At 36.7% G+C, this 14068-nt stretch overlaps 1 protein-coding gene across 1 annotated transcript in view; it reads left to right on the top strand.

Annotated features, from left to right (window-relative positions):
- The window catches only part of F11R (F11 receptor), a 1474472-nt gene that overhangs the window by 1399541 nt on the left and 60863 nt on the right, over nucleotides 1-14068 (top strand). Inside the window, exon 8 of the mRNA XM_044059235.1 lies at nucleotides 9547-9589. Coding sequence (XP_043915170.1) covers nucleotides 9547-9589 — 43 coding nt within the window. The remainder of the gene's footprint in view (nucleotides 1-9546; nucleotides 9590-14068) is intronic.

The following is a 14068-nucleotide window of genomic DNA, read 5'->3' as shown; positions in this document are numbered from 1 at the left end:
TACAGGGCCATTAGCTTAGTACACACCTATGAACCTATTTGAATACAGGATGTCATTCTTTCTGGAAAACTTGGCTAGGCTTAGAAAGGCCCCTGGGCCCAGTAACACACTGTGAATAAGCAAGAAAATTCTGGAATATTAGTCAGTTGCATGGTAGATGGACAGAAGGAAGCAACTCTCCTTGATACAAGTTAGGCCTTATGTCTGCTAGATATTATAAAGGTGTATCACTAGTCAGTCTTGGCCAAAATTCAAAAGATTGATAATGAATTGTATTAAGTTATAGATTAAACATTCAAGACAGACTAATACTAAATAACCATTCAGATGCCCTTTTGTTTTTGCTGCAGGATAATGAGACACTTTCATTTGGTAGTTTGGAAGCAGAGTTAGAAATGCTCAAAGAGGAGCAAACTTATTTCTGGGATAGGATTCAGAGCAAGGATATCCATCTAGAGAACGAATATCCCTCTGTTGCAGTCCCAGAAGAGAATAGAATGGACTTGTCACATTGAGGGTCAGGGAGGCAGAATGGACTCTCTTGCAGGTGTATGACTTTTTTGGATCAGGAAATTAAATGTGGTTTCTGGTGGCAGCCAAGGCAACTCGTATGTTTATGAATACACAGGAATTTCTTTCCTTTACCAATTCACAAGAAGCTATGAACTGTGAATGTGCAGGAGTTTTAATTCAATGAGTGGAGTACCTCCATATATGACCCCCAAATAAGTAAATAGCAGTCAGTAATGCAGGAAAACTAATGTTTTGGATAATGAACAGTGGAAAGAAAAATGCAGATGTTCGTGCTTCACTGCTGCAGTCATTACACTTGGGTTATCCTGCCGTCAGGCGGGCCCACAGTTGGCCTGAGTTTCAAGGTCTTGGTCCGGCGTCGGCTGCTGTCGCTTCTTCCCTGACGTCAGTGCGCCAGGGGTATAAAAGAAGCGGCCGATGCCATTTTCTTCACTCTTTCTTGCCGCGCAGTGCCCGAAGCAAAAGCAGTTTGCAAGTGCCGGTCGGCCAACTCCTGAGATTTCAAATTCGATTACAGAATTCTTGTGGGAAGCAAATACCTCAAGGATTTTCATTCTTACTGTATTCCTTGCCTAGGCCCAGACCACGACGTCACTAGTTGTCGGTTTTGTGCTAGATTTAACAAACACACTATTAAACATCGGTTTGATTTTGCTTGCCATTATTTTGGGCGAAGGTTTAATTACACAATGCCATCAGAACCACCGACGACCAGAATGCATAAAAACGCAAAGATAAAGATAAGGAAAGGCTTCCGAGGTCCAAAACTGATGAAGCCTCTTCTAGGCCAGTCGCCGGTTTTCAGTGAGGTGCTTTCGCAGCCCCTGACACCTGCTACCTCAGAACCACAGGCTGCATCAGACTCCCACGTGGAGGTGCCTAGGCCTCTGGAGCCTCAAGGTGTTAGGCTAACTGAGATTAACCCTTCAGATGGGTCTGGAGCCACTGAGCAGGCCTCAGCTTCTGAGGGTGTTTTCAGGCCTACTCAACTTACCATTACAACTACAGCCAAGACTAAGCCTACACTAAAGACAAAGAAGCAAGTGCAGCATTCACCTGGACAGGCCTCCATGCCTAAAAAACAGATGCTCAAGATGGCCAAAGACTTGATAACTTTGATCAGGGGTTCCCATCCCCTTCCTGATAAAAGGCCTAGGCAGGATACAGACTATGATTCCTCTTCTGACCAGGTTTCAATATATTCTGATTCCTGTTCAGACCAGGGATATTCTTTACCACCCTATGAGGATTCTGTTGCTGAAGAATCCATTCCTTCAGCCTCTCCTCCTGAGGATTACTCTTTTGGATTATATGTTGCAGGAGCTACATGAAAGGAATATGAGAGACATGCAGGATTATTTGTGGGATGAAGAGGTGTCAGAGGCAATGCTAGAACTGGCAAAGGAAGTCTGGGAGGGAAGGAATGGACCGGAACAAAATAAAACATCATGATACATTAATGGCGTTAAGTATTGGAGGCAAAATAAAGCTATACAGCCACTTGGCTTGTGAAAGCATTCATTTGAATTCTTGAGATGACAGTGATATCTCACCCATGCAAACAGCCTGTATTACTGCTAAAATATAAGGGTACAGGTCTGTATTTGCCATCTTTTACAGACCAATTCAAAAACATAATCGCAGTTTGTTGCTATGGTGTTCTTGTTTTATAAAGTTAAAGAATCACTTGCAGGACTTTTTGAAAGTGATCAGTGTGAGTGTGTGGGCAAAGTAGTAGATATCTGACAGTATATCAGACACAGGGCTGCTGATGAGAGCTGTAAATGAGGTTGGCAAGTCACTAATAGTAAGCATTGATGCAGGAAAAAACATTTTGAGTCAAATTTTCCTGTCTGATGAATATTTTGAGGGCCTTTGGATTTGTGAAATAGTTTATAGACCTGACTGCAGCAAATTAGCTTGGGAATTGATATTTTTGTAGTGTTAGTAGCAGTACAGTTAGCAGTCCAGACTTTGATGCAGAAGACTAAGAATTTTATTCCCACACCTGTAGATGGATTGCTGACCATGCATTGCAGCAAAATGCTGCAAACCTGAGTGTGTCATCCTTTGAGTCAGACATTAAACAGAGGTCCCATTTGCTTGAGTGGGTAATAGCTCAGGTGTCAATAAAAGATTCAACAGATTCTATCATAGAGTAGGGGAAGTTCCTGATGCCCTTGTCAAATTCCCCCTAGAAGTATAAATATCATCTGGGGCCTCCCCTGAAGGGACCACTAGCTTAGTGGGACTAACCTAGTCAACTAAAGATAAGTTTATTCTGTTTGGATAGTTCAAATAAAAAGCACGTGGTGGTCTTTTTGAAAGGATCATAGAGAATCCATCAAGTGGTCCACTTTCACCAGTTTTACTCGCACTATACTTAGAGCCATTTGATGTTACAATATAGAATCTGTTACAAGATGGGAATAAGATGTCAAAATATCCCCTTTTGCTGCTGATATTCCTGACAGCATCCAAATAAGACATGCATATTCATTTTTTCCCTCAAATTTGGAGATGTGATACTTTTGGGCTATAAGATTAACAAATGCAAGGCTAGAGCAGTGACAATTATGCATTAGTATAAAATGTAATTCAAGTGTATATTAGAAGCTTCCCATAGCAAATATTTGGAAGTTTAGCTGGGAGAGTCCGTGTACAATTAAGTAATACTTGTGCAAAAAATAATGAAGAGGCTGAAATCTGACTTTGGAAGGTGGAAAATGGTAGGTTTGAGTATATAGAACATAAAACAAGTACTGATATTTTGTTTTGTTTCTGCTACATTCTGAGTTGTAGTCCTTGGTCGATAGTCCAGGCCACTACTTAACTGTATTTAATATATGATGGAAGGCGTACAGTGTTATTGGTGAAAGCTGGTGGTTGGAAAATTGGTATATTGGGAGAATTAGATCTGTACCTATACCATTGTATGGCACAAACAAAAAAAAAAAATCTGTACTTATTGCAAATGAAATACAGTGAAGCTAAATAAATTTATTTGGTTTGAGGGAGTGTGACAATGTGAGGTATTGAACTAGGGCAGCGTGTGTGTAACATGTGCCAGCACAGCTAGCTGGAGTTTTATGAAGACTTATTTGTATATCAAACTGATTTGTACACATGCTTGTGTTGTCCTGGAAGAGTAGATGTTAATCTCAAACTTTGAAAATAGTTTGAAATTAAATTACCTGACTTAAGCCACAAAGATAGTATTTTTCAGTTCTCAATGCAGCCAGCAGCAAAAAGTCTGTACTAGGAAGCTTCCTGTATTGTCATTGGGGTGAACGAATTGCTACTCTGGAAGGGTAGAGGTTTGAAATTGTGTTGACTTCTAGGAATTGCAGCTGATCTTAGGCTCATTGTGTATTGACACATGCTAAGTCCTGACAGCTTGTAGCCAAGGAGGGAAGCATGGGAACCAGAAGTCAGATGATCAGATGTATGTGATGTCATTCTGTAATCATTCACTAAAATAATGTTCAACACTAAGCAAGACTGAAGTCTCAGAGCATTTTGTTTTTGTAACCTGACAAAGAAGGATCTCTCACCTACTTCGTCTTGCCTTGCTTTAGTAATTAGTCTGGGAATAATTCTTTAGATCAGTCAGGAAAATATAATGAGATTTCTGTAACTGTGAACCTGACCACCTGTGTTGATTTTAATATTTCCTGAGAGTGAAACTCTGGTGTTTATTGTAAATATGTAGTATTTTCATGTCCTTTTATTGTTATTGAATATATTTAAACTTTTCTTTGTGGCTGGTCCTTTAGAGAATATTTTAACCTTTGAGAGTACTTGTATTTATTCAGTGACTGTGTGGCCACTCCTCCTCAAATATTTTAGTAGGATTTTTTAAGATTCGTATAGCTTAGCATATCATAATTTACAATTAAAATCATACATTTTGATTTATCAACAACCGAGTGAAAAACCTACATAAAACAAAAACTATTTACAAGAATGTCTAAATGAACAAATACAAGATATTTCTTCAGAGTAAACTTCAGTTTGGCTATTTTACAATCAATTCTCTCCAGTATACCTCTCTGACTTTTATCCAAGAGTTGTAATATGTAGTGATTCTTTCCGTTCTTATTTTGAGAATAACCATTTCCATTTGAGAGACATGACAAGCCACATTCTTGAACTCCTTAAGTGTAGGTGAGGTCTCACTTTTCCAATTCGTAGTTGTCATTTAAAAACAGTTTGCAAAAATTAATTCAAATTTTCCCCAAAATAATCCTAAGAGATTACATTCATAAAATGTGTTGCCAGTAAGCTTCCAGTTTTAATTTACATCTCCAACATCCTATTTTTGATTAAACATTATTTTTTATGAGATGCAATATAGATTATGAATACATTTCCAAGAGAATAATTTCCATTGTGATGAAAGAAGTTTGCCTTGAAGTCAGTATTAGTTTTTTTTTATCCTTTTCCTCAGGGAGATTATTAATAGTTTTATAATCCAATGCATTTTTTTATAATTTTGTGTTTGATTAATTTATACATTTTAGATGGTCTTTCCCTTGAGCTGTTTGATTGCCTATAACCATCAAAAATTATACAAGCTTAGGAATGTTTTGTCTAGTTAAGGAATACATTGACTCTTTTTTTTTAATATACTACCAACATCAATTTATTGTCTATATTGTAATTCATGATTTGTTTCATTTGAAGAACTTTTCCAGAATCCACCAATTGATGCCAATATAAAGTTTTCCCTTCCAAGTACAGTCATTTTGTTAATGTCAAGTATCAGTGTAATTCTACATACATGTAATTGGAAATAGTGACCAAGCCTTAATATCTGTGTGTCTATTCAGATAGTTTTAAAAGTAGTTAACATGTTAGTAATAAGTTTGGAATATGTTTATTTTTATGGTCTAGAATATAATATGTTACCATTCAATAAAAATTGTTAGCCAGGATTTTTGTATGTTATGACAACAATGAAGAATGTGATTGTAATCATATATGCTCTTTTATTTGTTTCCATCTAGCTGAATATGATTTTTAACCACAATGTCAATGTCTTGACAATAGATAAGGCATACATTTCAATGTCAGGAAAATTAATTCCCCCTGCATCCCAATCCTTAAAATGATTTAACACGGTTCTCTGTTTATTATGGTACCACAAGAAATTTATCATTAATTTTTTTTAAATTGATGTATATAATGTTTAGGAGGAGGAAGAGAGATTACTTGTGTCAAATGTGGTATTCTGGGGGAAATCATCTTAGCTAGGAAAAATGTGTCCTGCATATTAAAGAATTTATTCCATTTCTCCATGAAGCATTTTATTTAAGATACGAAGTTTAACCATTGTTTCATTCATATAATTTGTTAGTGATCCCTAGATATTTAATTTTATTGTCTAGAACTGTATATTTAGCAGATGTCCTTCTTATTGAAAATTATAAGTAATGTCTTAGTTTTATTTTCATCGAAGGCCAGCAATTCTTTGGAAGAGATCTATTGTATCAAATAAAGCTTGTAAAGATTTCCTGTGATCTTTCGGAGTCAATAAAATATCAGCAAGCAACTGAACTTTCAAGACTAAACTGTTATTAAAACATATGACTTTGATGTTTGCATTCATCCTAATACAATTTCCAAAAGATTCAGTGACCAGATTAAACAAATAAAAGGGGACATAGGGGTATTCCTGTTTCATACCCTTTGTGATTGCAGTAGATTTAGATATGCGTGACCCAGTCTTTATATAAGCTAGGGATTTAACATATAATAATTTTGAGTAAATTCTTGTGAAAATCCATATTCATGTAAAGCAATAAATCCCAGTAAACTAAATCTAAAGCACTATTGATGTCTAAGCTTACTAAAGTCATATTTTCTGTGAAACTGAAATCCGTTAATGTAAGATTTCTTTTAATGTTATAGTTTGTATCTCTTGTAAATCCAGTTTGATCTTTTTCAATAAAGGGCGCAACTGTTTTAATCTACTAGCATGTATTGCCATAAACATTCTATAATCAATGCTTAATAGTGATGTTGGTCTGTATAATGAACATTTTTTGTATCTTTATCTCTCTCTAGAATTGGATAAATTAATGTAAATTCCCAGGAGGGGGGGGTTGTTTTAACTTAAGGTATATACTTTTAACAGTAAGCCTAAAGCTGCTTTAGTTAATATACTTATTGATTTGTGATTTAAGCTCTGTCATTGTAATATATTTATCAGTTAACTTTATTTGATCTTCTGCTAGTTTTTTCTTTTTAAATATTTTAAAGAAGGATTTTATTACATTCTGGGGTTCAGTTTCTGTGTTATGTAAGTTAATTAACTTGGTGTATTCTGAAAGTCTCTAAAATACCTTGTGAATCTGAAACACTTCGTAGTACACAGACTTTAAACTTTTATCTGATTCGATTTAGCAAACTGTTCTGTTTTGTTCTTTGCTTGTACTGTCATAGACCCAGTATAAAGACAATTAATACAATTGTTTAAATGTTTTTCTTTTTTGTTTAAAAGAAAGATTTGAACAGATGTTAAAAACGGTTAATTTTCATGTCATCACATATATCAATAAAGTCTAGCTGGGAACAACAAATTACTTTAAATTGGTTCTTTTTCAACTCTTTTATTAAGGGAATAAATTATTTTCTTCAGACTACTGCTGAGGAATAACCATTAATCACATCTTATGTTGTAATTGAATTTTACTGGTAAATTTGACCAGGCAGTTTTTATGAACAATTGTTTATCTTGACTGGAGAAAAATCTTACTGCAATAGATCTTGGTTTAATATTTATATGTTGAATGACAAAGGGAACACCAATAATTTGTGAGCTCTTTGGGAAGCCAGGAAGTGAGAAAGTTAACCATGTTATCACCTTCAGTCTGTTCAGGTAGACCATAAATGCACAGATTATTCCTTCTGGATCTGTTTTCAAGATCTAATCTGTCGAGTAGCGAAATATTTTAAGTAAAATTCCCCTGATGTTCTACTTCAGATATTCTGCCTTCTGCATCATTTAATGTTTCTTCCATGCTGGCAGTCTGGGTTTTTTGGAATGAAATAATCTCCTGTAGCTGTTCCATTATAATTCTTCTTTGAAAGTATCACACTTGTCTATTTTATCCATCTTCTTGATAGATCTTGAATGCTGTTTAGCAAGGATTGTAATTCCTTCTTTAAAGTCTAGTCCTGAGAATTATTCTTTGAGTTGTTCATGTTTAAGAACTGACAGGGCCCTTTCTGCTTTAAATGGCAGGGATTTGAAATGTTAAAAGCTCGAAACTGAGATGTAAACTTTGAAACTTAATAGAAGATAAACTAAGAAACTGATATGTCCACAACCCCAAATAAAGCTAAGAAACTGTGCTGTTAACTTATCTTCTGAAAGCCTTACTGCACTGGTCAGAATGCTACCATTTGTATTTAATATTAATTTTAATGAACATAATTTGGTACCATTGCAAGAGCCTTACAGCACCTGGATTTGGAGGGTCTGGTGGTGGTATAACTATCTTATAGCCTGGGCAGAAAGGGGGATAGCTAGTAAATCTGTGCCAGCCTTTCCCAGGTGTGTGTGTGTGTGTGTGTGTGTGTGTGTGTGTGTGTGTGTGTGTGTGTGTGTGTGTGTGTGTGTGTGTGTGTGTGTGTGGTGGGGGGTATCATTTGATCTTCAGGAAATGTAGCTCACTTGAAACGTTAGCTTCTTGTATTACAAATATAGAGAAAAAGGACTTGGCACAAGAATGAACTTTGAATGTGATCGGCTAGATGAATTACTGAGAACAGACACTAGTTTTGAAGTGTAAAATTACTTAACTGGGACACACTTTTAATGAAGTCAGACCTAACCTTAGAAAATGCTGAGATATATACAAAATTAGTGATGTTACTAATACATAGTTTATATAATTGACTGAATAACTTGGAGCATATAAGGAAATGAGTCCAAACTATAGAGATCACATTGTAACATTCATGTGTGAAAAAGAACCATGAGTTGCACAGAAGTATAGAACAATTGAAAATCAAGCATTGCACATAGTATGTAAAGTATTCAACATTTAATTGGTTTTCTAGATAATATGACAGAATAATTTTACACAAATGTTAAATTTAAAGTTCAAAATGTATATATTTTCCACAATATGAAAAGATGGTTGTTACCGTGAATAAAGTAAAAAATGTGAAAAGTAGAGAATGCAGTAGACCAATTGGATAATCTGCTTGGTAAAAAAAAGTTCAGAATTAATGGTACCAAAATTAAATTGGACATGGGTGCAAGGTGTTATATGCAGTGTTTTTTTGAAGCACTCAAGGTGAAGGTCACTGAAAGGAAAGCAGAATTCGCATTAACGTAATCAGGGCACCAAGTGAAACCATCTGATGAAAAAACAGTTGACAGGAATATAAAAATTGTGTATTTTGCTGGGTGGCTCAAAGGAGAAGAATCAGCAACTTGTTTGGGCTGCTTTGTGAAAACATTGTGGTTTTCATTACTGTGAAGAAGGTAAATATTTTCTTTGGAGGAGGATCAAGTGGAGGGCAGAAGTGAGGGAGATGTTCTTATTTTTTAATTTTTTTCTGGTATTTTCTGTTTTAACTCTTTTATAAAAATGCATACTGGAACTGATTTGTAGAGAACTTTGAACTGCAGGTAGTTCAAAATTTATTGTAGGGAACTTTGAACTGCGGGTAGTTAAATTTATGACGTTGTCTAGAAACAATACCTCTTCAAGTTAGAATTTGGAGTTCATCCTGATTTTGGAATTTTATTTAATGTATGTTTATCAGGAGGATGGTAGTTCAGTAGTTTAGTTTTACTAATTGCGGTTTCTAAAAGGGTTATTCTGATGGATAGTATTCATGGGTGTATAGCTTTAAAGTGTCTGCTTGTTCATGCTCGTAATTTAGATATCTGCTACCAGACTTGGTGTTTCAAAATGTAGAAACTTGTATGATTAAAGAAAAGAAGCTGCTTAGCAAGCCTTTTGTATTAATGTATTTTATTCCTTTTCACAGCAAACCCAATGTTATTTATCAGCCAGCAGAAAGAGCAACAAATGTAAGTGTTTTTTTTTTTTTTTTGTGATTTCACATGATTTAGGGTAATTGCAAGCATGTTGTCTACAGATAGCAATTCTGAAACTAGTGCCTTTACATACCAAAAAATCTGGGGTTCCTTCATCCTTGTGAGCTCTGCCTCTGCTTTTATTCACTAGAAGGAGTTTAGAAAATGTGGCATTTTAATGAACTGTTCAGGAAAATTTATCAAATTCCAAGAAGTTATTCATTCAAATTGCAACCCTTGTTCCAAGGAAAATTTCTGAAGAAGGCAATGTGAAGTGATCTTTTATTTCTGGATGGTTAATGCTGTGTGTTGGACACTGCAGACTACCCTACTAGGCTTTAGCTCCAGCTGTTACAACTGCTGTTGTATAGGTCTATGGTTAAACCAGTGATGGCTTCTTTTGATTTTTAGATTTCCTGTACTAGATCCTAACTGGTACCACCTAAATTACATCTCTTCCATGATTAAGAAGGTAATTTGGAATATATTGGGCCCCATATATGGTGGATATAAAAAGTTTACAGACTCCTGTTAAAATGCCAGGTTTTTGTGATATAAAAAATGAGACCGCAATAAATCATTTCAAAACTTTTCCCACCTTTAATATGACCTATAACCTGTACAATTCAATTGAAAAACAAATCTGTTAGTGGAAAAAAAAAATGCACAATACGCTGGTTGCATAAGTGTGCACACCCTTAAACTAATACTTTGTTGAAGGACCTTTTGATTAAATTACAGCATTCGGTCTTCTTGAGTGCACACCTGCCATCAATTAGAGATACTCTAACTCCAAACAAAGTGCAGCTGTCTTAGTAGGATTTTCCTGACATTTACTGAGTTGCCTGTTACAGCAAAAGCCATGGTTCACAGGGAGCTTACAAAGCATCAAAGGGATCTCATTATTGAAAGATATCAGTTAGGAGAAGGGTACGAAAAAATTTCCACAACATTGGATATACCATGGAACACAGCGAAAACAGTCATCAACAAGTGGCAAAAATGTGACAACAGTGACGTTGCAAAGAACTGGATATCCCTCCAAAATTGATGGAATGACAAGATGAAAACTGGTCAGGGAGGCTGTCGAGAGACCTACAGTAACACAGAAGGAGCTGCAGGAATTTCTGGCAAGTGCTGGTTGTGTACTACATGTGACAATATCCCGTATTCTCCATATGTCTGGCTTATGGGGTATGGTTGCAAGACTGAAGCCTTTTCTTACACAGAAAAACATCCAGGCCCAGCAAATATTTGCAGAACAATACGTCAGGTCTCCCAAAAGCATGTGGGAAAATGTGTTATGGTCTGATGAGACCAAGTTTGAACTTTTTGGCCACAATTCCAAAAGGTATGTTTGGCTCAAAAACAACACTTCTCATCACCAAAAGAACACCATCCCCACATTGAAGCATGGTGGTGGCAGTATCATGCTTTGAGGTTGCTTTTCTTCAGCTGGAACTGAGGCTTTAGTCAAGCTGGAGGGAATTAACAGTTCCAAATACCAGTCACTTTTGGCCCAAAACCTTCAAGCATCTGCCTGAAAGATGGAGGAATTTCACCTTTCAACGTGACAATGACCCCAAGAGTACATCCAAATCAACAAAAAAGAGTGGCTTCACAAGAAGAAAATTTAAAGTTTTGGAATAGCCCAGCCAGAGCTCAGACTTAAATCCAATAGAAAATCTGTGGGGTGACCTGTAGAAGGCTGTGTGCACAAGAGATGCCCTCGCAATCTGACAGATTTGGAGTGCTTTTGCAAGGAAGACTCTGCAAATATTGCCAAGTCAAGATGTGCAATGCTAATAGACTCCTACCCAAGAAGACTGAGTACTGTAGTTAAATCAAAAGGTGCTTCAACAAAGTATTGTACATTTTTTTATTTTTTTATATTTTTCCCTGTAATAGATTTTGTTTTCAATTGAATTGTACAAGTTATTGGTCACATTAAAGGTGGGAAAAGTTTTGAAATTATTTATCGTGGTCTTGTTTTTTTAGATCACAAAAACCTGGCATTTTGACAGTGGTGTGTAAACTTTTTATATCTACTGTATATTTAGTTTGTTCTAACGTTATGCTGTTTTTCTTGTGCAACTTATGTATTGTCCAAGAGACACTACCTGGCTATTTGTCTTGCTGCTAAGGATTTAAGACTGCTAAAGAAGTCCAGCAAGCAAAGGCTTGCTTTCTTTGTACAATATGTGCAAAGTGTATGATTAGTTAACCCATCTGGTCATACCGGTTTGTACACTGTCCTAATACTAGTGATGGTTTTTCCACTTAGTCTGAAGAAGTCTAACAGTATCCCTCGAATAGGCGTTAATGCTACTAAACATGGCCATGAGTGCTAAGATAACTAGAATAGCTTTTCAAATTAAATTGGACTGAAAGCATTTATAATTGTTTAGAGAATTAAGACTGCTGCTCTCATAGTTTGTGATTTGAATTTACAGAATGTCTCCATTTAACAAGGTATGTTCTTCATATGGATCACTTTGGTAGTAGTATTAATGGTGTATGGGAAATAGCCGCAAGTGGCATTCTCCATCGATGCAAAAACCTAACTGCATCCTTCATGTGCAGTGCAGACAGCTGGTGCCACCTTTGGTTCTGTTTTGCTACAGGAGTTAGCTGTTTTGGTGAAAGTCCATGGTTGCTTGATCTTGTTTCCAAACCCAGTGCTCCATTTTGCAGGAGTCTTTGAAAGTTAAACGCTGCATTAAAGAAGTTTTTTTTATTGATTACTGTTTTTTTCTAGTGTAGCATTTCCTCATGAACAATTCCTGAGGAAACCATTGCAAGCTTTGCAAGTCTGAAAAGCTGTTGTAATTGTCACACTGTTCATAAGCATTAGCAGTCTGTTTGTGCTTGATTACAGAGCCCCATCTCAAGGTAAACTGCCATCAAATTTGTGCAGATTTCATTTGTAAAAACACACAAAGGAAGGCCTCTTAATGTACCTGGTAAAGGCAAAAACGCTGTAAGGTCTCATGCAGGTTTGAGTTAAAATAGCCATTCATTGAAATTGGGAGAAAACTGCTCTTCCAATAAGTCATAAAAAACGTAGGTGTAACATTTTTCAGGATGGCAAGACGTGAAAGATCAGATTAGGGAAAAGAAGTTTGCTTCTCTGGTTTCTAATAGGCTTTAGAATGCTAAACCCATGTGATTTCCAGCCCCTGTGTCCGTGCCTGTTTTGGCTACTGGCCTCAGTCCCTTTGAAGGTCAATATGTTAGTGGCTTTGTACATGTTCTCATGGGCCTCTTTCCAGATGTCATACACTTTGTGGAAGTGAATGCCACTTTTCTCAAAGCAGCTGACCCCACTTTTGCATATTAATAACAACTCCAGCTGGTAAAGAAAGGCATGGCTCTCCTGACTCTGGTAGTGCATGATAGGTGACTTTGGGACAGAGTGGAGTCGGTCAGTCCTTTGTGGAAAAACATTGGTATAATGGCACCAAACGTAGACATACAAGTAGTGCACATCCACCATGTTTGAGGTTTTACAGGCCCTGACTAACACAGCAAGGCTTTGCAAGATTTTTTGAAGACAGAAAATCTTTTTGCAGCGTGGAAGAGCTTGCAGCAGGTCCCCATTTAGCCCATCTCTTTGGGCTTTCAGCCAAGTAAATGGAAAGCAGGTTTGTAAGATTTTCACTGAAGACGAGGAAGGTTTAGAATGTACTACTCTCATTACTCCCCCACCCCCAATACAGTTCAGATGATATAGGGAGCTAGTGAGACCCAAAATGTGATGAGCCGGACGTTTTAAATGTGATTCCATGAAGTATCAGATATAAACAACTTATCTGGACTTGCTGGATATAGATGAGCTCATTCCTACCACTGTTTCTCCAATGTCTGATGCCTTTGAAGACGCCTTTGAGTAGGTATGTTTGAGCCGGTCTCAAAAGTACTAAAGAAACTGAATACACAGACTTCATAGTACCTTTTACAAGATTCTGATAGTAAACCTGACAGTGGTTTACTTAGGTGTGAACAAGATCTCCAGATTGGCTTCTGACTAGATGATAGAGAGACGATAAGTTGGGTAGAGAAGTATACATGTTTTCCTCTCTCACTTTCTGTGCCATTAAATTGACAGGTGCTTGTGGTAAAGTATTTGGGAACAATCCTGAAGCAACTGAGAAGATTGCCTTAAAGTAGGGGTGAAGCACTGAGACTTTGTCTTTTGGTTGGCTCGGCCAGTGGTGAAAGTTAATACGTATCATATGGGGACATTGTGATAGACACAGAATCTAAGGTAGGAGATATGGATTATCAGAAGACATGCTTGGCTAAGATGCACACACATGAGTAAACGCAGCCAATACACTCTGATGACCAGCTCTGCATGCATGGGAGTTACTTTTGCCCAGCATTGAGTATTCCAAGAAAACCCAGCAATATAGCAGATCCTTTCAGCAGTCTAAGGGCAGCATCCATGAATGGAAGCTGAACAAAAGCAAT

Source organism: Protopterus annectens, chromosome 17.part0 (assembly GCF_019279795.1).
Source record: "Protopterus annectens isolate FY-2018-M chromosome 17.part0, PAN1.0, whole genome shotgun sequence".
Taxonomy (NCBI): Eukaryota; Metazoa; Chordata; order Ceratodontiformes; family Protopteridae; genus Protopterus; species Protopterus annectens.
This window is presented reverse-complemented; position numbering and strand designations above follow the sequence as displayed.